Below are 26,710 nucleotides of genomic sequence, written 5' to 3' on the forward strand. Positions count from 1 at the left end.
TTTTTCAATGATTTTAAAATGTAAAAACCATTCTTAGCACACGGGCCATACGAAAACACAGCGTTCTGGATTTGGCTCATGTGCCATTGTTTGCCAACCCCTGATCTAGATTCAAAATAGTCATGTCACAGGAAAACATATAAGAAGACCTCCCCTTTTCTCAATAAATTATCTTTTAAAAATAAGTCAATTAAGTCAATACGTACTTTTAACTTTTCTTTTAAAGCTTCTCTTTCTGCCATAATCCTTCTTAAGTCAGATAATGCAAGTTCTTTTTCCTTTTCCATAAGACTAACAGTATTATGGGAGACTGTGGTTTGGGCAGATTCTTGTCTGAGTGCAGATAATTCTTCCTGAGCCTTAATGTATTAAAGATATAAATTAAAAAACATTGGACATGCTCCCAGTTTAAAAAAGGCAACTAAACATATGCTACTTTTGCTCTCTTCCCAAATGCCACCAAAATGAGAGTAAAAGGATTAATGTAATAACAGTAATAATAAAAACAAAGGACAAGGAGATTGAGGGAAGTGCCAGCCACAAAATTTGGGAAACCAAATAGCACATGGACAACTAGTAATAAACTAAGCAGTCCCAAGAAAGCAGAAATCTAAGCTAACAGTGGGAAAAGCCCAGAAGTGGATCAATTTGTACTGCAGAATCCCAAAAAAGCACCAGAAGTGAAAACGGCTTTTTCAACTTGGCCTCTTAACCCGTATGTCCTTCTCTCCCTCTAAAAAAAGCAATAGGATTTCATGGGAGATTGGTATGGGAACAAATTTTGGTGATAAACACCATGCTTTGCTCAGACTCACCTTGCCCTCTAACAACTGAGGCTTTATAATTAGCCCAAACTGTATTGAATCTCCCCTCCCTATCCCTAGAGGCTAAGTCCTTAATATCCAATTAGTGAGTGCTACCCACTGTTTCATAGACATACCCCAACATGTCTGAATCCCAAGGATACACTTGGCTCAGAGTCAGGCTGAGACTCATTCAGTAGTTTTAGAAATAGGGAATTATCCCTAACTGACCTGACCCATAGATAAGCTAGAAAAGAGGAAGAATAAATATCAAAAAGCAATAGAAATCTCTGCTTTGGGAACAGAATGATAGTAGAAACTATTACTTATTAATTCTAACTCTGAAGGAAAATCACTAAGGTCCATATATTACAGTAATTTAAAGGATATATACTGGTACCATTACAGTTAACTGGTGCTATATAATCTGTTGGCTTAATTATAATCAATATCTTACTTCATTATATAAGACACTTAGTTTATCTCTTTCTGCTGTCAATAATTTAACATTGGACTGTATATCCTCCATATGTTTTTCAAATCTTTCTAGCATATGCTGAAGTTCATCTCTTTCTCTTGTGATCACATGAATTTCTGAGTTGTAATCACCCTGAAACATAATTCAAAAACAGAAGTTATCATTTGTTATAATTATCACCATTTGGTTGCCACAAGGATGCTGATGATGAGACTGACTGAAAGATGCTAACAGACAAAAAGAACACAACTTCCTTTAATGTAATTAAGGAACACAATTTTTAATCTATAAGGAGAGAAGGAGAGAGAGTGCTGGCAGTACTGGGGCAAATTTCCTGGCCTTCAAGTTCCCAGCAAGGGACCCAGTTGCCACTGATACTACTTGATCAGATTCCATGAGATGTTTCAACTGTCATTCTCCCTGAGTTGTTTATACTGGTGGTAACTAAAGTATAATCCCCAGACCAGAAGCATGTAGCATCTGGGAACTTGTTAGGCATGCAAGTTTTGGGGCCCACCCCAGACCTACTCGATCAGAAACTTTGGGGACAGGGCCCAGTAACTGGTTTATCAAGCCCTCCAGGTGATTCTGATTCATACTGATTGTTGGGAATCCCTAGTTTATAACCCTCTCCAGGGGAGGAATTAAGAGGGTATGTGTATAGCTGCTCATCCAGTACAAGTAACTGTACAGCCTAGCACATTCCTCAGTGTCTTCTGTGACTGAATCTAAGATCAATTTCCCTAGCACACCAAACCCCAACTATCCCAGCTTCAAACCTATGTGAGGTCTATTTTTGCAATCAGATAAATATAAATATTTCTTTTTTTTAAGATTTATTATTTATTTATTTTTGGCTGCATCGGGTCTTAGTTGCAGCTCACGGGCCCTTTGTTGCGGCACGCGGGATTCTCTCCAGTTGTGGAGTGTGGGTTTTCTCTTCTGAAGTTGTGGTGTGCAGGCTCCAGGGAGCATGGGCTCTGTAGTTTGTGGCACGCGGGCTCTCTAGTTGAGGCGGGCGAGCTCAGTAGTTGTGGCGCGCGCAGGCTTAGCTGCCCTGCGGCATGTGGGATCTTAGTTCCCCGACCAGGGATCGAACCCACGTGGCCTGCATTGGAAGGCCGATTCTCTACCACTGGACCACCAGGAAAGTCCCAATATAAATATTTCTACCAGACGGTGTACATTAGAGATGTTCACTGAATAAGCAACTACTTCCAACATTTCTAAAACAAGATTTTGCCTATTATTCCGGTACAATTCAAAAAATCCACTATCTTCATAGCTATTGTAGAAAATAAATACAGTATATGTAGACTTGGGATCTGTGGTATATTAATGTTCAAGTACTAAATGCAGAAGCTCCAGATAGTGATAATCTGATAATTTGGTACACTGGGAAGCATCCTAATCTATGTTATTCAGTATCTACTGTGCACATACCATGACCAATATAGACTTGGTAAATGGTAGATATCTGTGAAGTTCCCTTCACCTGCCACTTGGAAATAAGTTATCCTCTTGGTTAAACAAGCAAAATTAAGGCATAATGGATGAGATTAGCTATATGGACACCTTAAAGGACAAGATGTATTATAGGACAAAAGCAATTAGGGTGAGGACTTAATCAAGGTTTAAATAACAATAAAAGAAAATCTGTAACTTAACAGTATCTAAATAAAAATATCTTACAGAAGGGAGGTGGGCTGCCTATGTTTTAGAAAGGAGAGCTCAATGAATAAGGATTTGACAGTCTATTTTCATTACTGTCTAGGTCTCAGCTTAAACATCACTTTCTCTAAGGAGTCCTTCAGGATTCTCCAACCTAATTCAGATCTCCCTCAATGTACTCTCATAGCATTCTGAATCTTTCCTGTATTCTTTCCTCATTAACACTTACTTTACATGAGATTATAAAGTTATTTACATGATTGGGTGTTTAATGTGTCTTTACCACTAAAATGTAAGCTCTATCAGGGACACAGTAGGTATCTGGTCTTACCACATCTTCAGAACCTAGCATGGTACCCAGTAAAATGAATGAATTCTCTACTTTTCCAAATAGATCTTGTATGTAGGCATTTATATTTGTGTTAATAATTCCCTTTTACCACTCCATTGTTCCTAATACACACACACACACACACACACACACACAGGCACACATACAATGCTAAAGACTGTGAGGATAGGAAACAGGTCTTCTTTATCGCATATTCTGGGTGTCTCATTCATAGTACATTCTCAGTGTATGTCTACTGAACTGAACCTAACTTTCTACCTAGACCTGATGTGCTTTGAACCAGCAAATAATAAGGAAATGAAACATTTACTAGGAACTAGGTGTTAATGCTGAACCCTTCTACAAATTATCTCATGTAACCTTCACAAGAGGCTGTAGTTACTTTCCTCACTTTGCAAATGAGGAAACGTGAAGTTAGGTAACTTGCCTAAGGTCATAAAGCCAGTGTGCAGAGTTGAAACTTCTATCAGGTTTCCAAATCCAAAGCACTTTCTGCTACACTATACTCAAAACTCACATTTGGAACCCTAGTCAGTACAACGTGAAAGAGGACAGTGCCGTCCCTACACAGACAACAGAGAATCAATGGGTGTACTGTTGACAAAAATCATTGATATTAAAAATCAATATTTTACTGAGTTGCTGCAATCCCAAGAAACTCTGCCTAACAATTTGCCATAAAGCAGGGGTTGAAAACTCACAGCCTGTACCTAATTCAGCTTTAGAGAAGTCTTTGTTGTCTGCCAACAAGTGTTTCTAAGCACGTTTAAAATACCCAATTTTAGGTGGGAATTTACTCTAGTTCCCAGCACTCACAACTGTCTTACACTCCATCCATTTCACTCATGTACATCACCTATTATTCCCCACCATGCCTGAAATTTATTACTGGGACTTTAAAATGCTATCAATGTCCCAACTTTCTAAACTTTAGAAAGTGAATTCTTTATCTACGTCAGGTAACATTAGAATATTTCAAGAAGTAAATAAGTTGAAGGGGGAGAAAGTCTCTCCTAATTTCACCAGTACCTTACCAGTACATCTCAATTTGTCTTTCAATTATGAATTCACACCAAGCAAACAAATCAAATATTTAAAAGCGTTGAGGTACTTATCTACTCAGTTCTATTTAATAAATACTTGATTAAACTCATCAACCATCTTGTAGAAGATTGTCTGACACAATGAAGGTGATCAATTCAGTGATTTTTCCCGATCCCTAGGTATATATGGAGCTTGAAAACAACTCAGTACACATAAATTAACTTACACTGCATTTTCCACCAATTCATTGTGCTTGTAACAGATAACACAGCATAGTGTTTAAACTAAACTTTGTAAGTCAAATTCAGCCACTAGCCAATGAGGTTAAAAAACAGTCTAATCAGAAAATGACTCAAAACCATTTGACAATGGACAGAGATCTTCAGGAAAAAGATGACATAGTTGGTTAATAGAGCCAAGTCTGAAATCAAATGTTCTGAGTTTTAATGATTTTACTCCTAACTTCCCCTAATTTTATCTAGTGTGTAGACAACATTAGGGTCACATAAGCCTCCAGGACTCCCATAGCTCCAAAGCTTAAAATAAAGAAAAATCTAAAGAACCCAAATGATATTTATAAAATGTTGAAAATAATTAAGACCTAAAATAGAGACACATGCTTTTAATCTCTTATAAATCATGGTTAACTTTAAGTAATATATGTCTTTAGACTACCGAGTTGCAAATGTGATTGTAGTGGACAAATGGGATGATCTGTCCAGCACTCACTGACATTTTGTACCTTCCCCTGTTGCATAGTTATCATGGAAGATGACTGGTCTGTACAATGTGGCCTGGCTTTCTGACTGGTCCAAGGCTGGGAATGGCATGAAGCCATATAAACAAAGCCACTTTGCTTCAAGAGACAAAATGCATCTGATACAGAAAGTAAAGGATAGAAAGAGAGGGAATATCCAATAGCATGAGTTCCTGATTCCAGTTTCTGGAAGCTCAGATGCCCCTGCACTCCTCCCATATATATAATGAGCTATTCAATCTTTCCTTAATTTCCAGGAGTCAGTATGCTTTGCTTTGTTCTTAAGTAGTTTTCCTAATTAATACAGTGTTCCTAAAGTACAGGTCATGGAAGAAAACAAAAATCAAAATTAAGAAAGACTTCTTAAAAGCAAGTAGAATAACGTTAGATTTAATACAATAATAAACCATAAAAGTTTGCTCATAAAGATACTTTCTTGCCTTATCAATTACTCTCATAAAGAGATATTACCTTTTCTAGTGTCTTAATTACTGGAATTTTTTCACATGTAGAATGACTTCGAGAGCAAGATCTTCGCTGTATTAAATGCTGGAGTCTTTCTAGCTCTTTCTTATAAAAATCTCGTTCATCTTCTATACCTTTCAGAAACGTATCTAAACGAGAAGGTGACTTGTCTCGTCGTTTTATTCCATGTTCTAGCCTCATCCTCTCAACTTCCAAAGTAAGTTCTCTTTCTGCAAATTAAAGTATAAAATATTAAAACAATGTTGCATATAAAATGTATAATCAGCCAAATAAATTGTATCAATAACTTTTACAATGTAAGTTACTAAAAATCATTAGCTATTTCGTATATCACCTATAACTGCCAGATATCAAAGAGGTAAATGCTGAAAGGAAAAGAGAAAAAAAACAAAAGCAAAAATTAAAAGTTTAAATAAAATCCAATAAGTCAAAGTCCTCTGCTTTTGTCATATACAAGGATAGGTACTATTTAGTACTACACAGTGAAGCAGTAAATCATCACATGGTACATTCTGATGACCTGAAAATGCACTAAAAGAAAATTTACCTGTAAACAATTGATCATAATGTGGGCAATTTTAACATTAAGCTTGAATTTAATATAGTATATATACAAAGAGGTCAAAACAACTAGTCTTTCTTTAAATAAACACAATTATTAACTTTTACCACAGAAATCACCTTTTCAGGAGTCATAAGTAGCCTAATACTGGCAATTTCATATAGTTCAATTTAACTGATATTCTTTACAACTCTAAAGCATGAAATGATTTTCAAGACATATTCTGATTCACTTCCCATCTTTTCTTTCATTCATTCCACAAATAATTATTGAGTATTTACTATATGCCCAGCATGAGCTAAGGATACAAGTATGAAAAACATAGCCAAGGTCAAATAATTATTCTAGTTGTAGTAGGACAAGAGCTACAAAAGAACAGCATGCAATGCAATCTGGAGGATGAATAGGGAAATTCATTCTGAGGAGTGACCAGCGAGGTAAGAAAGTATGAGAGTGGAAGGAACAGGCAAATGTGTTAAATGCTAAGTCAAATAAACTGATGAATGGAAAAGTGTCCACTGCATTTAGCATAATGGAGGTGAGTGGTGACCTTAACAAGAGCTGTTTTATTGGTGACGTGAGGACAGAGCCAACTGGAGTGGACTGAGGTGATAAAGGGTAGTTGGTGATCAAGCAGAAAAGTACAGATGACTTTTTAAGGTGTTAAAGCTATAATGAGAAGGAAAGAGTGGCTGGATAGGAATGGGTACAATTTTTGCTTTTAGAATGGGAGAAGGGTAAGCATGTTTGAATACTAATGGGAAAAACAGTACAAAGGCTAAAGTTAGGAAAGGAGATAATTAATATGAAAGCGTTTTAAAATTAGAGAGAATGGGATCTAGAGAACAGATGGAGGCAGTGGTCTTTCATAAGAGGTACAAGTAACAGGAGGGAAGATAAAGATGGACAGGTTCAAGATCTGGGGACAGGAAACCGACAGAATGCCTCCCTGACGGCTTCCATTTTCTTAGGGGAAATCAAAGGTTAAGATCATCCTCTTAGAATGGGTTTACTGAGAATGAAAAACACTTGAAAACGTTCCCTGCAGAGACTGGGCAACTAAGCAGTAAGAAGTATAGAGTAAGATTTCCACACATCACTGAGGGGTGGGTGCTGTGGTTTGGGACCACACCAAGTTACAGTGCCGTTGATACTGTCGGGTGCACACGCAAGGACTGCTTAGCTGCTCGTGTGTGAGTACTTTGGTTGATCCATGGCTAGGTTTTGTGCAGGGGGATATATTCAAAACACAAAGGAACGAGGGAGTTTCAGGTATCTGAAAAATTACACTGAAATGGCAGGATAGAGCTAGCATGAAAGGAAGTAAATTGCAAAGTTTTATATGTAGGTCTAAGCACTTTAATAATATATTAACCCATTTAATCCTCACAACAACCTTCTGGATTAGGTGCCACCATTAACCACACAGATATGGAAACTGAAGCAATGCTAAGGAACATGCTCAGGTCATACAGCTGGTAAGTAGAGAAGGTTAGACAGATTATCCACATGAATGCTGAAGAGCCTAGGATATAGCTTCTTCTTAAAATAGCACACTGGCTTTCTTTCACTACATGGAGTTTGATGGCACCAGGCTTCCACACTTGCCATCCCCTCTGCCTGGAAAATTGCCCCAGATCTTCATATGGCTGGTGTCCTGTCACTAAGCCCTTGGATCAGTCGATCTCTAGCATACCCTCCCATTGTATTTGAAAATTCTTACCACCTAAAACTAACTTCTTCACTTATGTGCTACTAGTTTGTCTCCCTAACTAGATTAAAGCCACCACAAGAGCAGGGGCCTTTGTGTATCTTGTTTACCATTATGTACCCTGGCACCAAAACCGGTTCATAAACACTTGTCAAATGAATGAATGAACGAATGAATTCTTACAAGTTCCTTAAATCAACTCATTTAGGATGGGGTACCTGGCAGAAAGCCTATTTCAAGTGTGTGTGTGTGTGTACTTTAAGGTGATAAAACTGCATTTACTTAAAAAGATTCTATACTTCAATTTTCCACTATTTCAGAATGGTCTTCCTCGTAATAGTAATTAATTCTATTACTGCATGCCTCAAAGAAGGATATATGTACATTGAAAAATATTCAAACGGGGTTCCCTGTACCAACTAGTCAGAATGTAAAAGGCCCCTGTAAGGTCCCTGAGGCAGAGAGGTTTTCTACTGTATCTCAGTGCCTACTATGGTTTCTGATACACAGCAAGCACTCAACAAATATTTATTGAATGAATGAATGAAAGATTATCTACTACTAAAAATAATACATTAAGAAGACATCACAATCATTTTTTAAGTTATCAACATTTTATATTTTACCTGTAACTGCGAAACTTTCAATTTTTTTGTTAAGTCTTTGCTTTTCTTGTTCAAGCTGATGAACAACAGTTTCCAGGTCTGATTTTATAAGGAGTTCATCACTCAGCCTCTCCTTTTCTTTATGACATAAGTTTAATTCCTGAAAATTTTAACACTATAATTAAGATTTCTAGCAACTTTATGAATATAGCACTTAAAATAGATATTTGTAAGCACATTTATTTAAGAGTAAGTCACATACACACTTTTAGTCAGTCAAATATATATGGTTTCAATGAAAGTTAATTATCAATTATGGCTAAAAGCAACAATAAAACCCAAATTCAACAGTGCTCCTTTCTAAAGTAGTAGAACTATCGGATTTTATTTTCTTTTAATTTGTTTCTTTTAATTTGTTAGCATACTGTCTTTTTAAAAAATGAATATGTACTTGTGCAGTAAAAAATTTTAAAGTTTTTTATGTTTAAAGGAAAGCAGAAGTTAAGACAGTGCTCTAAGACTACCATAGGTATACATAAGTACAAAGGTTTCTCTCTCAGCCTCATCTGCACAATGAGGATAAGACCAGTACCTGGACACTGAGGATTCATCTATGAATGGATGACTCTGTGAATGTGAAGCACTCTGTACAGTGTCCGGCACATGGCAAGTACTTAATAAGTGTTAGCTAATGATATCATTAGTATTTACCTTAAAAAAACATAAAATGTAGTACCAATGGAAAAAATAAGAAGGTCAGAAAGTACAGCAACATCTTGCTGTCAGGCAACAATACTAAAATTTGGTCAGAGTTCTGAGATAAGCATTATGAATCACATATAACTGTATACAGTGTGCATAAAAACAGCACTGAACAAACAACAAAAATCCCTGTCCTCACAGAGCTTACACTGTAGTGAAAACATCAAAACATCTACTTTACATTTATTGACCTCACTGGAGAATTTAAAAATATCTACGAAACTCAAGAGTAGACAACATTTAGCAGGTTTAGCTAATTCAGTTATTCAATATTGAGCTGAACTGAATACCTGCAGTTGAGTAAAACAGGAAGCCATTGTGATGCACTGTTTATAGTGAGCATATAAAAATCAACAAGTATTTGAACACCTACTATGTGCCAGCATATCACAAATGGCTTTGTTTTTTAATTTGCCTTATGACTGCCACCAGAACATTACAGCTTGACTGTAAAAAGAGTATAAGTAATGAGAAAACTTGGAAATTAGTATTAGTCTTTTCATTATTAGTGGAAACTCATCCAATTTAACAGGCTATTAAAAAAATTCTTAACGATCTTTTGGATGACCACCTAGAAATTTCTACCTGTAAGTAAGACATTCTTTCTGCCAGTTCTAGACTCTAAGACTATATGCTATATCTAGGTTTATGCTGGGATGATTATTAGTTTTCTCATTTGAAGACCACCAGAACAAACAATATGACTAGTAAAACGGTTTGTAATGCCAAACAAAATTATTAAAAGATGACTGAGTGCTTTTAATAAGTCAACAAAATTTTACAAAGTATCAATTTTTAGTTTAAATATTAGTAAACTGACAAGTCATGAAGTCATTTAAAGAATATAAAATTCCTAAGAGGTTTTCCAAATTTGAGTGTAACTTGCTACCCATTATATATGATATTAAAGAATTATAAAAATATAAATGAAACTAAATATATACATACAATGGAATATTACTTAGCCATAAAAAGGAGTAACGATACATGCTATGACATGCTTGAACCTTGAAAACATTGTGCTAAGTGAAAGCCAAACACAAAAGGTCACATATTATATAATTCTATTTATACAGAATATCCAGAATAGGCAAATCTACAGAAACAGAAAGCAGACCAGTGGTCGCCAGAGGCTGAGCAGAGGAAAATGAGGGGTGACTGCTAATGGATATGAAGCTTTTTCCTGGAGTGAAAAAATGTTCTGGAATTAGGTAGTAATGAAAAAAACCACTGCACCTCCTATCTTCCTCCTCACTCTTTTGCCCACGCCAGCCTTGCCAATGGCAAGTTAAAGACTGACCAGACAGCCCCTCAGGGAGTGGATACAAAACTGTGGGAGCAGAGTAGCAATGAGACCCCGGAGAGATGAAGATCATTTTAATACCTTAAATTACTTTCCCACATTTTCTAAGAAACCAGTTCATTCATTTGAAACTCTGATGCCTTTGTCTTACTCTGCTTACACTTTAAATGGCTTTCTACTGTCCACTAGAATAAAATCCAAACATCCTGCCATGGTTTAGAATGTCTTCCATAATTTGGACAAACTATGGTTGCACTACTTTGTGCCTATACCAAAACCGCTGAATTGTTCACTTAAAAGAGTGAATATCATGATAGGTTAATTATATCTTAGTTAAAAAAAAGTAAAATAAAACATAAAAATTTTCTTGATGAAAATGCTGGCAATTCAATATAACAGCAGTCCCCAACCTTTTTGGCACCAGGGACTGGTTTCGTGGAAGACCATTTTTCCACGGATGGGGGTGGGGATGGCTCAGGCGGTAATGCGCATGATGGGGAGCAGCAGATGAAGCTCTGCTCATCCGCCGCTCACCTCCTGCTGTGCAGCCCGGTTCCTAACAGGCCACAGACCGGTACCAGTCCACGACCCGAGGGTTGGGAACCCCTGCAATATAACACCTACTTACCAGTTGAAGTTTTCCCATTGTTTCTTCAAGATTCCGCATTTCAGATAGCTTTTTTTTAATCTCTTTCTAGGAATAAAAAGCCTATTAGGTAAATACCTAAAAGTCAAGAATACTTATCACTAAGTCACAGTGCAAATGAGACCAAGCCATTTTTCGAGCAGTTCATGTTCCCTCTCACCAGTGAGACCTGAGGCATTAGCCAGCGCTAAGCCTCAGTTTCAATGAGGAGGAGGCAAAGTTTAGGTTTCTCTAATTTCTTGGTATCCTGAATGCTTACAGGGACCTATCTGTAACATATGAAACGAGAGGGCTACTTGAAAATCTTTTTCTATCTGTATACTTGTAGGACTTTTCTTGATCCTTGATTTTTAGGATTCATCTTGTGGCCCTGTCATTTCCTGACTTTCCTATCTTATTTGCTTTCTCACCACGTGCTACTACCAACCTGGATCCTCTACACTGCAACTGAGAGTGCTGAATGCCAAGATTAAAATATTATAACCTAGGGGCTTCCCTGGTGGTGCAGTGGTTGAGAGTCCGCCTGCCGATGCAGGGGACACGGGATCGTGCCCCGGTCCGGGAAGATCCCACGTGCCACGGAGCGGCTGGGCCCGTGAGCCATGGCCGCTGAGCCTGCGCATCCGGAGCCTGTGCTCCGCAACGGGAGAGGCCACAACAGTGAGAGGCCCGCGTACCGCAAAAAAAAAAAAAAAAAAAAAAATAACCTAATAGGAATCTTCTATTGAGCCAAGGTGTCATTCTTGATTACTGCCAATTGGACACGTGAAGCTGTGTTCAATATGTTGTATGCACAGCACAGAATATGCAAAAGGAAGTGGAAAAGGAGAGGAATGAGATATAGGAGTGTTGCAATGAAACTAAAGCCACAAAAGCAAAATTAAAACCGCAATAATTATGTTCTTCATTTTCAAGGCTGTCTTGACTATTCTGGGTCCCTTAAGATTCCACATGAATTTTAGGATTTTTTTCCTATTTCTGTAAAAAATGCCATTGGGGTTTGGAGAGGTATTACACTGAATTTGCACATTGTTTTGGGTAGTATGGACATTCGAGCAGTATACAGTCTTCCAATCCATGAACACAGGATATCTTTCCATTTATTTCTGTCTTAATTTCTTTCAGCAGTGTTTTATAGCTGTCAGGGTACAAGTCTTTTGCCTCCTTGATTAAGTTTATCCCTAAGTACTTTATTCTTTTTTGATGCTATTGTAAATGGGATTATTTTCTTAATTTCCTTTTTGTATTTTAATTACTAGCATATAGAAATGCACCAGGTTTTTATGCAATGATTTTGTATCCTGCAAGTTTGCTGAATTTATTAGTTCTGTTTTTGTTTTTTTTTTTTCTTTTTAATGGAATCTTTAGTGTTTTCTACACATAAGATCATCTCATCTGGAAACATAATCTTACTTCTTTCTTTTAATTGGATGCCTTTTATTTCTTTTTCTTGCCTAATTCCTCTGGTTAGGACTGCCAGTACTATGTTGAATAGAGTAGTAAGAATGGGCATCCTTCCCTTGCTCCTAACCTTAGAGGAAAAGTTTTCAGTCTTTTGTCACTGGGTATGATGTTAGCTGTGGGCTTTTCATAATATGGCCTTTATTATGTTGAGGTAGTTTCCTTCTATTCCCCTAATTAGTGGAGGTGACACTATAAAATTAACTCATATTATTCAACTGATGTAAAGTAGTGATCTTCAACTAGGTTATACTCATTCCTGGGATAACATAAAGACTATCCAAGTATTATGTAAAACTATCATATATATATATATATATATATATATATATACACACACACACACAAATAATATATTATTTACAATATATATTATATATATGTATATATAGTTTCAAGGAATCAATATCTGGATTCTTAAATTTGCACATACAGTCCTTCTTAAAAATTATCTACCTGAGAACCTGCTTGTGCTCTAGGTATCATGTGAGTTCTTCTTTCCCACTTCCCCTTCCAAAACTGCCTTTTCCCCACTTTTCAAAAGAAGGGCATGCATCTAATGTAATTCTATCTCTACTTATAAAAAACTTCCGAAGCACCAGACAAAAAGATAACCTGAAATGTTGGAGCTGGCCGAAGCCTTTGATTAAGACACTATTTTCTCCCATTATATCTTACTAAGAGATGTATTTCCAATAAAATTTTACTTTTTAATAATAAGTATTTAACAACATTTGTACTACAGTTGTCACTTTGATCCACTGATTACTAATAATTATAATGATAACACTATTTAGAGGAAAATACTAACACTCTGAAACTTACAGTCGCAGGACATTTTTTAAAATAAAAAATTTCAATTCATGTATTTTTTTAACTGCAGAGACATTTGATATGAGTTATTATAAAAAGATATTCAAGCATAAAATATGTTAAAATAGGATAAAATTTTGTGAGGATTTCAAGAAGGGTCATTTGGATTATACTGGCTATATTTAAAAGAATGATATGACAGTTTTAAGAGATCAATACTTACAATTGATTAGAAATTACATCCTTTGCATCTATTTAAACTTGAAGATGAAAAATGTTGGCTATCAACTTAAAAATGTGCAAGGACATACACAGTTTTAAAAAATACCTTTAAAGGTTCATGAGCACAAAATGACCTAGAGGACAAACTTCAGAAGCCTGCTCACAATGCAGAGATAAAAGGACAGAGATGAAAATCTGTAGAAAAAGAGGATAGAGTCTGGAGAGCTGTCCTAGGAAGAGATGTGCTTCAGAAAGACAAACAACTAGAAAAAGGGCAAGAATTTAGGGGATGTAAACAACACCTTAGAAAAACGTGAATTACAAAACAAACCAAAAGGCCTGAATAGGACATCAAAAGGTCTCAAGCTCACCATACTCTAGGAGAATTAATGAGCACCTCCACAACCTAGACACACCTTTGCTTCCTCAAGTTCTTTGTCGGCAGTCTCGAGCACTTCTTCTTTATGTCTTTCCAACTGCTGTGCTAACTGGTCTATTTCAGTTAATTCCTGGCAGAGTTTTTCATTTTTGTTACTTAAATTAACAACTTCAGTAGTTACTGTTTCCTTGGTTTCCATAAGCTCTTGTATATGCTTTTCCAGGTCTTTATTAGCTTGCTGAAGAAAGTCAACCTAAATTGAATTTGTAATTCATAAGGTATATAAATTGGAAAATTATTAAAATACTGAACTTCCAAAATATTTTAAAATACTATATTTAAAAAAAAACCAAAAGTTAAAACCCCAGCTCTTTTACATTTGCAAACTTATACTGTTTCTATTTGCAAAACTGACAATGTGTGGTTTAGTAAAAATATATATTATCCACTGTCTTCAATTTTCAAGCATGGACGGAAAGGATAAGTAAGAAATTTGTGTGAACTTTTTCCCAATGCAGAGTTTTAAAAATATGACAAGATTATCACTACGATGATAATATTAGTCTAGAGTGCTGTCCAATATAGTAGCCACTAGCATCCACACATGGCTACTGAGCACTTAAAATGTGGCTAGTCCAAACAGAGGTGTGCTATAAATGTAAAATACAAACAGGATCCCAAAGACTTAGTACAAAAAAAGCAAAACGCTGCAATGATATTTGACAACATTGATTACATGTTGAAATGGTAATATTTTGGATATATTTAGGTAGATACATTATTAAAATTAATCTCATCTGTTTTCTTTTTACTCTTTTAATCAGGCTACTAGGAAGTTTTAAATTACATATGTGGCTCATATCCTATTTCTATTGAACAGCACTGCTCGAGAGTTACTGCTGATATTTGGGGCTTACTCTATTCTGGTTGCAGTCTAGGCAGCAGTGACATTTAAATTTCTGAAGGTCATGGAAACAACCTAAATGTCCATCAGAAGAATGGATAAAGAAGTTGTGGTGTGTAAATATATACACACACACAATGGAATATTACCTAGCCATAAAAAAGAATGAAATAATGCCATTTACAGACACATGGATGGGCCTAGAGATTATCACACTAAATGAAGTAAGTCAGAAAGAGAAAGACAAATACCATATGATACCACTTATATGTGGAATAAAAAAAAATAATACAAATGTACTTATTTACTAAACAGAAACAGACTCATAGACATAGAAAACAAACTTATGGTTACCAAAGGGGTAAGGGGATGGAGGATGGATAAATCAGGAGTTTGGAATTAACAGATACAAACTACCATATATAAAACAAAGAACAAGGTCCTACTGTATAGCACAGGGAACTATATTCAATATTATGTAATAAAACATAATGGAAAAGAATATGAAAAAGAATAATATATAATATATATAACTGAATCACTCTGCTGTATACCAGAAACTAACACACATTGTAACTCAACTATACTTCAATTAAAAAACAAATAAATAAATTCCTAAAGGTCATTTGTCATGCTTCATAGAATTCTCTTGTTCTTTCACTCTTAGCTCAAATGCATGACAAGGGAAACCACTACATAGGTAAGTGAAAACTATATGTTTAATTTTTATATTTATTTTAAAAAACCACCTTTTATATATTATAAAAGAAATACTGTCATAAAAATTTTGAAAATGGAGAAAATCATAAAGAAGACTATCCCATCACACAAAGATAAACATTGCTAGTGTACTTTGGTGTATTCTCTTCTAGTGTTTTCTCTTTCTGAATGCATACACACATTTTTTTGGTGTGTGTGTGTGTTCACCTAGTGTTTTTTAAATTTTTTTATACAGCAGGTTCTTATTAGTCAGCAATTCTACACACACACACATTTTTTTTTAAAGCAAATTGAAGGTTACATTTTACCTATGGTTTATTCTCTTCTTTTAAATATTTATCATTATGGTGTATATATTCCTACCTCATTAAATATTCTTAAAAAACATGAGTTTTCAATAGCTGCACCCAATTTTGGATACTTTGACTCCATCAAATTTTTTCCACCATAAATAATAGCCAAGAAAACAACCCTGTCACTTTCACAAACCCACAGACCATTATAAACACTTATGATTTCATATGCTCAGTGAAATAATTATAAAACTCATTACCTGAATATTTAAATGAGCAATAAGCTTTTCGTTGGCTTTATTTTTAGTCTCCAGAGAAAGGATATCAGGGGAGCGACCCCCATCCAATGCAACCGACAGTCGTTCTATCTCTCGTTCTCTTAGTTCAATCTGAAGACATAAAGTCGTGCTATCATTTTAAAAACTTGGGTTTTCAACTGAAATGATTAACACTGGACAAACATTTATTTGGATATACTTCCATTTTTCTTAGGTCCCACAATATATACAAAAGATTAACATTCATATATATACCCACACATAAATAGGATTACGAAATGCATTTATGCAAAGCAAAAATATACACAGAAAATATCAACCTAAGAACTGTCAACATAGGTTTCATAAGTATTTTTATTGAAGAGATTCTTCCTAATTTTTTTGTTTTGTTTTTTCCTCCTCTAAGAGTAGGCAATGTTTATATAAAAAGAAACTAACTACTGGAATTGAGTCTGAACTACTTCACTGCCTGGTGGAATAAATGTGGGATAAACAAATGAATGTAAAACACAAAGGAAAGTGATTTGCTACTGAAACTCAATATTAAAAAGGATATGAGGCTGGAGTGAATTTAATTAATTATCTATTATTTAGAAAACAACAGACTATGATTAAAAACACCACTACCAACCACGAATTCACATACAAGAATCTGGAAAAACAACCTGAACCAAGATGGCGGAGTAGAATGACGTGCTCTCACTCCCTCTTGGGAGAACACAAGAATCACAACTAGCTGCTGAACAATCATCGACAGGAAGACACTGGAACTCACCAAAAAGGATACCCCACATCCAAAGACAAAGGAGAAGCCACAATAAGACTGCAGGAGGGGCACAATCACAGTAAAATCAAATCCCATAACTGCTGGATGGGTGACTCACAGACTGGAGAACACTTATACCACAGAAGTCCACCCACTGGAGTGAAGGTTCTGAGCCCCATGTCAGGCTTCCCAACCTGGGGGTCCAGCAGCGAGAGGAGGAATTCCTAGACTTACAGACTTTGAAGGCTACTGGGATTTGACTACAGGATTTCGACACGACTGGGGGAAACAGAGACTCCACTCTTGGAGTGCACACACAAAGTGGTGAGCGCACTGGGACCCAGGGGAAGGAGCAGTGACCTCAAGGGAGACTGAACCAGACCTACCTGCTAGTGTTGGAGGGTCTCCTGCAGAGGCGGGGCGGGGGGGCGCTGTGGCTCACGGTGGGGACAAGGACACTGGCAGCAGAAGTTCTGGGAAGTACTCCTTGGTGTGAGCCCTCCCACAGTCTGTCATTAGCTCCACCAAAGAGCCCACCATAGGCTCCAGTGTTGGGTTGCCTCAGGCCAAACAACCAACAGGGAGGGAACCCAGCCCCACCCATCAGCATTCAAGCAGATTAAAGTTTTACTGAGCTCTGCCCACCAGAGCAACAGTCAGCTCTACCCACCACCAGTCCCTCCCATCACGAAACCTACACAAGCCTCTTATATAGCCTCATCCACCAGAGGGCAGACGGCAGAAGCAAGAAGAACTACGATCCTGCAGCCTGTGGATCAAAAGCCACATTCACAGAAAGATAGACAAGATGAAAACGCAGAGGGCTATGTACCCTCTGCAAGATAAAACAAGATAAAACCACAGAAAAACAACTAAATGAAGTGGAGATAGGAAACCTTCCCGAAAAAGAATTCAGAATAATGATAGTGAAGATGACCCAGGACCTTGGAAAAAAATGGAGGCAAAGATCGAGAATATACAAGAAATGTTTCACAAAGACCTAGAAGAATTAAAGAAGAAACAAACAGAGATGAACAATACAATAACTGAAATGAAAACTACACTAGAAGAAATCAATACCAGAATAACTGAGGCAGAAGAACGTATAAGTGATCTGGAAGACAGAATGGTGGAATTCACTGTTGCGGAACGGAATAAAGAAATGAGAATGAAAAGAAATGAAGACAGCCTAAGAGACCTGTGGGACATTAAATGCAACAACATTTGCATTATAGGGGTCCCAGAAGGAGAAGAGAGAGAAAGGACCCGAGAAAATATTTGAAGAGATTATAGTCGAAAACTTCCCTAACGTGGGAAAGGAAACAGCCACCCAAGTCCAGGAACTACAGCAAGTCCCACATAGGATACACCCAAGTAGAAACACAACAAGACACATAATACTCAAATTGGCGAAAATTAAAGAAAAAGAAAAATTATTGAAAGCAGCAAGGGAAAAACGACAAATAACATACAAGGGAACTCCCATAAGGTTAACAGCTGATTTCTCAGCAGAAACTCTACAAGCCAGAAGGGAGTGGCATGATATACTTAAAGTGATGAAAGGGAAGAACCTAAAACCAAGATTACTCTACCCAGCAAGGATCTCATTCAGATTCGATGGAGAAATCAAAAGCTTTACAGACACACAAAAGCTAAGAGAATTCAGCACCACCAAACCAGCTATATAGCAAATGCTAAAGGAACTTCTCTAAGTGGGAAACACAAGAGAAGAAAAGGAACTACAAAAACAAACCCAAAACAATTCAGAAAATGGTCACAGGAACATACATATCGATAATTACCTTAAACATGAATGGATTAAATGCTCCAACCAAAAGACACAGGCTTGCTGAATGGATACAAAAACAAGACCCATATACATGCGGCCTACAAGAGAACCACTTCAGTCCTAGGGACACAGACAGACTGAAAGTGAGGGGATGGAAAAAGATATTCCATGCAAATGGAAATCAAAAGAAAGCTGGAGTAGCAATACTCATATCTGATAAAACAGACTTTAAAGAATGTTACAAGAGACAAGGAAGGACACTACACAATGATCAAGGAGTCAATCCAAGAAGAAGATGTAACAATTATAAATATATATGCACCCAACGTAGGAGCACCTCAATACATAAGGCAACTACGAACAGCTGTAAAAGAGGAAATCGACAGTAACACAATAATAGTGGGGGACTTTAGTACCTCACGTACACCAATGGACAGATCATCCAAAATGAAAATAAATAAGGAAACAGAAGCTTTAAATTACACAATAGACCAGATAGATTTAATTGATATTTATAGGACATGCTATCTGAAAACAGCAGATTACACTTTCTTCTCAAGTGCACACGGAACATTCTCCAGGATAGATCACATCTTGGGGCACAAATCAAGCCTCAGTAAATTTAAGAAAATTGAAATCATATCAAGCATCTTTTCTGACCACAGCGCTATGAGATTAGAAATGAACTACATGGGAAAAAACGTAAAAAACACAAACACATGGAGGCTAAACAATACATTACTAAATAACCAAGAGATCACTGAAGAAATCAAAGAGGAAATCAAAAAATACCTAGACACAAATGACAATGAAAACACGATGATCCAAAACCTATGGGATGCAGCAAAAGCAGTTCTAAGAGGGAAGTTTATAGCTATACAAGCCTACCTCAAGAAACAAGAAAAATCTCAAATAAACAATCTAACCTTACACCTAAAGGAACTAGAGAAAGAACAGCAAACAAAACCCAAAGTTAGCAGAAGGAAAGAAATCATAAAGATCAGAGCAGAAAAAAATGAAACAGAAACAAAGAAAATAGCAAAGATCAATAAAAGTAAAAGCTGGTTCTTTGAGAAGAGAAACAAAATTGATAAACCATTAGCCAGACTCCTCAAGAAAAAGAGGGAGAGGATTCAAATCAATAAAATTAGAAATGAAAAAGGAGAAGTTATAACAGACACTGCAGAAATACAAAGCATCCTAAGAGACTAATGCAAGCAACCCTATGCCAATAAAATGGACAACCTGGAAGAAATGGACAAATTCTTAGAAAGGTATAACCTTCCAAGACTGAACCAGGAATAGAAAATATGAACAGACCAATCACAAGTAATAGAATGGAAACTGTGATTAAAAATCTTCCAACAAACAAAAGTCCAGGACCAGATGGCTTCACAGGTGAATTCTATCAAACATTTAGAGAAGAGATAACACCCATCCTTCACAAACTATTCCAAAAAATTGCAGAGGAAGGAACACTTCCAAACTCATTCTATGAGGCCACCATCACCCTGATACCAAAACCAGACAGAGATACAAAAAAAAAAAAAAAGAAAATTATAGACCAATAGCACTGATGAATATACATGCAAAAATCCTCAACAAAATACTAGCAAACAGAATCCAACAACACATTAAAAGGATCATACACCATGATCAAGTGGGATTTATCCCAGGGATATGAGGAATCTTCAATATACACAAATCAATCAATGTGATACATCATATTAACAAACTGAAGAATAAAAACCATATGATCATCTCAATAGATGCAGAAAAAGCTTTTGACAAAACTCAACACCCATTTATGACAAAAACTCCCCAGAAAGTGGGCATAGAGGGAACCTACCTCAACATAATAAAGGCCATATATGACAAACCCACAGTAAATATCATTCTCAATGGTGAAAAACTGAAAGCATTTCCTCTAAGATCAGGTACAAGACAAGGATGTCCACTCTCACCACTATTATTCAACATAGTTTTGGAAGTCCTAGCCACGGCAATCAGAGAAGAAAAAGAAATAAAAGGAATACAAATTGGAAAAGAAGAAGTAAAACTGTCACTGTTTGCAGATGACATGATACTATACATAGAGAATCCTAAACATGCCACCAGAAAACTACAAGAGCTAATCAATGAATTTGGTAAAGCAGCAGGATACAAAATTAATGCACAGAAATCTCTTGCATTCCTATACACTAATAATGAAAAATCTGAAAGAGAAATTAAGGAAACACTCCTATTTGCCATTGCAACAAAAAGAATAAAATACCTAGGAATAAACCTACCTAGGGAGACAAAAGACCTGTATGCAGAAAACTATAAGACACTGATGAAAGAAATTAAAGATGATACCAACAGATGGAGAGATATACCATGTTCTTGGATTGGAAGAATCAACATTGTGAAAATGACTCTACTACCCGAAGCAATCTACAGATTCAGTGCAATCCCTATCAAATTACCAATGGCATTTTTTACAGAACTAGAACAATCTTAAAATTTGTATTGAGACACAAAAGACCTCAAATAGCCAAAGAAGTATTGAGGGAAAAAAACGGAGCTGTAGGAATCAGACTCCCTGACTTCAGACTATACTACAAAGCTACAGTAATCAAGACAATATGGTCCTGACACAAAAACAGAAACATAGATCAATGGAACAAGATAGAAAGCTCAGAGGTAAACTCACGCACCTATGGTCAACTAATCTATGACAAAGGAGGCAAGGATATACAATGGAGAAAAGACAGTCTCTTCAATAAGGGGTGCTGGGAAAACCGGACAGCTACATGTAAAAGAATGAAATTAGAACACTCCCTAACACCATACACAAAAATAAAATCAAAATGGATTCGAGACCCAAATGTAAGAGCAGACACTATAAAAGTCTTAGAGGAAAACATAGCAAGAACACTCTTTGACATAAATCACAGCAAGATCTTTCTTGATCCACCTCCTAGAGTAATGGAAATAAAAACGAGAATAAACAAATAGGACCTAATGAAACTTCAAAGCTTTTGCACAGCAAAGGAATCCATACACAAGAAAAGACAACCCTCAGGATGGGAGAAAATATTTGCAAACACATCAATGGACAAAGGATTAATCTCCAAAATATATAAACAGCTCATGCAGCTCAATATTAAAGAAACAAACAACGCAATCCAAAAATGGTCAGAAGACCTAAATAGACAGTTCTCCAAAGAAGACATACAGATGGCCAAGAAGCACATGAAAAGCTGCTCAACATCACTAATTATTAGAGAAATGCAAATCAAAACTACAATGCGGTATCACCTCACACCAGTTAGAATGGGCATCATCAGAAAATCTACAAACAACAAATGCTGGAGAGGGTGTGGAGAAAAGGGAACCCTCTTGTGCTGTTGGTGGGAATGTGAATTGATACAGCCACTATGGAGAACAGTATGGAGGCTCCTTAAGAAACTAAAAATAGAACTACCATATGACCCAGTAATCCCACTACTGGGCATATACCGAGAGAAAACCATAATTCAAAAAGACATGTGAACCCCAATGTTCATTGCAGCACAATTTACAATAGCCAGGTCATGGAAGCAACCTAAATGCCCATCGACAGACAAATGGATAAAGAAGTTGTGGTACATATATACAATGGAATATTACTTAGCCATAAAAAGGAACGAAATTGGGTCATGTATTGAGACGTGGATGGATCTAGAGACTATCATACAGAGTGAAGTAAGCCAGAAAGAGAAAAACAAATATTGTATATTAACACATGTATGGGAACGTAGAAAACCGGTTCATCTGTACCATTTTTCAGGGCAGAAGTTGAGAGACAGATGTAGAGAGAAAACATGTGGACACCAAGAGGGGAAAGCCGCGGGTGGGTGGGGGGATTGTGGTGTGATGAATTGGGCGATTGGAATTGACATGTATACACTGATGTGTATAAAATTGATGACTAATAATAACCTGCTGTATAGAAAAATAAATAAAATAAAATTCAAATATTAAAAAAAAAAGAAAACCCCACACACTTTCAATATTTGGTTTTGTTTTCCAAAAAATTTGAAAACAAAAACCAAGTATTCAATTTAACAAACAATTATTGAGCTTTGTTCTTAAGTATACAAAGATGAATAAAACACAGTCCCTTACTTTCAGGAACACACAGCTTTACAGGAAAAGCAAGCAAGCTAACCAATAATTGCTTTAATATGTTATTCAATGGTAGAAAAATAGAAATAGGTATATGGTACCAAAGTAGTCAAGGGAATAGAGTGATTTAGACTCCATTATACAATCATTTCTATCGAAATTAATGAAGGCCTTATCAAATAAACAAGTCTAAAAAACTTATAAATGATGCTAGTCAGAGAAGAAAGGAGGGATGTTCCAGGCAGTGACAGAGAAGCATAAAGCAACACGATATGTTTGAGGGAGCAGAAATGACTCAGTATGACTCGACTGTAATGTGCGAGGAAACTAATAGCTGGAGATGAGTCTGAAGAATTAGGCAGGAACTAATTATGATAAGCACTGAATACTTCGCTGGGAGAAATATTACTCTGGACTAAAGGATGAATTTGATAAGAATAAGACCAGAGGCAGGAAGACCATTGTAGAAATATATGAGAGATGATTAGGGCCAGTGGGATAGGGCAGAGCAGAAGTAGTAAGTTTAAGAAGCACTCAGAACTGACAGAGCATGGGAGTGGTTTGTGACAGGAGGAGAATGAGATCTAGAAAGACTACAGAATGTTGGCTTGGGCAAATGCTGATGCTTCCAACCAAAGTAGAGAATATAGGAGGAAAAATAGATTTGAGACAGAAGTTGGGAAGTTCAGTACTAGGCATATGTGTACAGAGAGCATTCATCCAAGTGAAAATGCCCAGTGTCAAGTTGGGTATATGGGTCTGGACCTCAGCAGAGAGGTCTGAGCCTGAGACACTGGGGAGTCATCAATATTCAGGTAATAAACTAAGAGAGTGGATGAGACTATTTGAGAAAACACAGAGGGAGAGGAGGAGTCAAAGACAGAGTCTTGAGAGACAGTGATACTTTAGGGAGCAGGCAAAGGAAAAAAGCAAAGAAGATATTATAAGAGGTTAAAAAAAAAAAGCAAGAAAAGGAAAACCAACAGAAAATGAAGCCATGGATGAGTTTCAAAGAAAAATTATGAATGATGTCAAATACTACAGAGTGGGTCACAAAAATGAAGACTTAAAGTATCCTTCTGGAGGTAGCAATTGATGTCAGTGGTATCAATTACTAGGTCAATTTATAAAGTGTGGGACAGAAGCCAGAATGCAAAAGGTTATGGAGTGAACAGGAGGTGAAGAAGCAGAGAAAGAAGAATAAGATACTCTTTAGAGAAGTACTTATGAGGGAGAAAACATTAATTAGCAAGAGGGAAAAGTAGTTAAAAGAGATTTTTAACGGGATATTAGTGATGACACTAGTGCCTCCTCACCGGACTGTTAAGAAGACTAAAAAATTTATAATTGTAAAGCGGCCATGTAAGCTTGTTGCAGAATAATTGATTAAAGCAATATCCTAAGGAGAAGAGAGGAAATGGGGCCAAGTGCACAGGCAGAAAGACTAAACCTTAAACAGGAAGAAGCACCAACCTACCCACTAAGTCTTAAGGAGAGCCTGAGTGTGAATATTGCTCATTTTTAAGGGGCAGAGATAGGAAATTGAGAAAAAGGTGACATCCTGAGAAGGAGGGTCTTATAGTCCAGGGAAAGAGCTTGAAGAGAACAGTAAAATCTGGAATATATGCTGAGAAAAACAGAACAAGTTCAAACAAACAAAAAAAACTGATAGGGAACACAGTGGACTCAATCAAGATTGATAACCACAATAGATTGGTGGTTTCAATCAGAATGGTCAGGTTATTTTCTCCAAACACCCCAGCCACCTCATGCAGAGATAGTAAAGATTGGTCAGTTTATGTTCATAAAGTACTTGGAAAAAAATATGATGAAAGAATGTCTGAATATAAATTGAAAAATATCAATACAATTCATCTCATCTCCATGAAGTAAGTTTTTTGGTTGACATTATAACAATTCCTTTTAACTCCATTTTATCCAAGTAATCTTCAAAGTACTTTATAAACTTAACAGTTACACCAACACATAAGTTACATCTATATTTGTATGTGCAGATTTCTTCACTCCAAAAAAACGTAGTCATGTGCAGAAAATGAAAAACATGTTACCCAATTTAAACTTCAGTAAGCTGTTAAGAAAGAAAGCCTATAATTATCCAAGTCAGAATTTAGCCAAGACGTCAACAGAAAGTAGGAAAGAACAAAGCTTGTTAAAGTTATAATCTAACTCTGCATCTATTAATTCCCCTGCTTCTTCAGAAAACTGTGTTATGGGGTACTAGTGCTTGTAGCAAAAACATGCAACAAATATGGTAACACAGAAAAGTAACTTTCGAAGAGCCTTATATTCAAAATGACAAAATCTATAGTAAGATTAAAAAATTATTTAAAATACCATTACAAAGCATAACACACTTTAATAAAATACCTCCTGAGATGGAAACAGTTAATATGGTTATATTTGGGGAGACAGGTGATTCACCTTAAAAAAATCAAAACAAAACAAAAAACTACTATTCACCTCCATGCATAATGAAGGGAATGGACTGAATGCCCTGAAGCCATCTAAGCCATTCCATCTACTAATTCTAAATATTAACAAATTTATGAAAAAGAAGAGCTGTATTAAAAACTCAGTATCAGTAATATCAAATATAACTTAATTTCACTTACAATCACACCTACTATGCAAGTAAATAAAAATCCTACCTGCTTGTTATAATCTCTCAGTCCACTTTCCATCACTGCTAACTTTTCTTGTAACTGGTAGACTTCTTGCTGAAGTTCTTGAATTCTGAAACACATTTATAACTAATGTCAATATACTTTTGTTAAGAAATACAAAATAACAAGAAATGAAACTAGATGCCTTCTCTTAAAAACCCTCTACTTTTTGTTTCTCAGTGAGGTAGGAGGTGCTGTGCCAAAGGGTTCCGAAGCCACAGCACAGAGTACATCATCTTGCAGATTTAATTTTCCAAGAATAGATAAAAAATTGAGTGGTAAATAATTTGAAACCCAGATACATTATGCCTACTACTGTATTTTAATCCTCAGGACAACTCTTCCAGGTACTGTTGCCAATTCTCAGGTTCAGGGAACTAAGCGTCTAGTTCAAAATTCACAATATTATAAAGTGAAATAAGGGATCCTACATGACCCTGTATTTTCTAATGAACTATCCTGCAATCCTAGAAAAAAGAAAAATATTGAGAAATACTACCACTTTCCAAGTAACTACAGTAAAAAACCTACTCCTTTCCAGAACTCGTTAATTCTAAGAGAAACAAGATTTGTCTAAATTATCTGAATTCTGCAACTGCCCAAATGTATTTGTTTTACATCAAACTTTGCACGCATTAACATAAATATGACACAACCACTTTCATACTGGAAAAATAAAGCCTGAAGCCAGGTCTGCTTTTAAGAGAGGGGCTTCCCTGGCGGCACAGTGGTTGAGAGTCCGCCTGCCGATGCAGGGGACACGGGTTCGTGGCCTGGTCCAGGAAGATCCCACATGCCACAGAGGGGCTGGGCCCGTGAAGCCATGGCCGTTGAGCCTGCGCATCCGGAGTCTGTGCTCCACAACGGGAGAGGTCACAGCAGTGAGAGGCCCGCGTACCGCAAAAAAAAAAAAGAGATTTTCCATGGAGTAGGGGTGAGTAAGGCTAAACACTGCTCGTCCCTGCCATTACTGGAACCAATATTTCCTACTAATCTAGGTGTAGGAGAGGAGTATGTATGCAACCACACTTACATATGCACGAATGACTCTGAATACAGTTAAATGTGC

At 36.5% G+C, this 26,710-nt stretch overlaps 1 protein-coding gene across 8 annotated transcripts in view; it reads right to left on the reverse strand.

Moving 5' to 3' along the window:
* The window catches only part of CEP135 (centrosomal protein 135), a 79,541-nt gene that overhangs the window by 41,106 nt on the left and 11,725 nt on the right, over window positions 1-26,710 (reverse strand). For 6 of the 8 annotated variants that reach the window (XM_027102878.1, XM_027102873.1, XM_027102879.1 and 3 more), the window contains 8 exons: window positions 25,627-25,711; window positions 16,233-16,361; window positions 14,093-14,308; window positions 11,163-11,228; window positions 8,491-8,629; window positions 5,577-5,800; window positions 1,261-1,413; window positions 207-359 (listed from right to left, as the gene is read on the reverse strand). In XM_027102878.1, the coding sequence (XP_026958679.1) occupies window positions 207-359; window positions 1,261-1,413; window positions 5,577-5,800; window positions 8,491-8,629; window positions 11,163-11,228; window positions 14,093-14,308; window positions 16,233-16,361; window positions 25,627-25,711 (1,165 nt within the window). The remainder of the gene's footprint in view (window positions 1-206; window positions 360-1,260; window positions 1,414-5,576; window positions 5,801-8,490; window positions 8,630-11,162; window positions 11,229-14,092; window positions 14,309-16,232; window positions 16,362-25,626; window positions 25,712-26,710) is intronic. The other 2 variants (XM_027102877.1, XM_027102876.1) reach the window with 2 other exon arrangements.

This window comes from Aethalodelphis obliquidens, unplaced genomic scaffold, assembly GCF_003676395.1.
Source record: "Aethalodelphis obliquidens isolate GAN/ISIS:26980383/991018 unplaced genomic scaffold, ASM367639v1 scaffold6, whole genome shotgun sequence".
Taxonomy (NCBI): domain Eukaryota; kingdom Metazoa; phylum Chordata; class Mammalia; order Artiodactyla; family Delphinidae; genus Aethalodelphis; species Aethalodelphis obliquidens.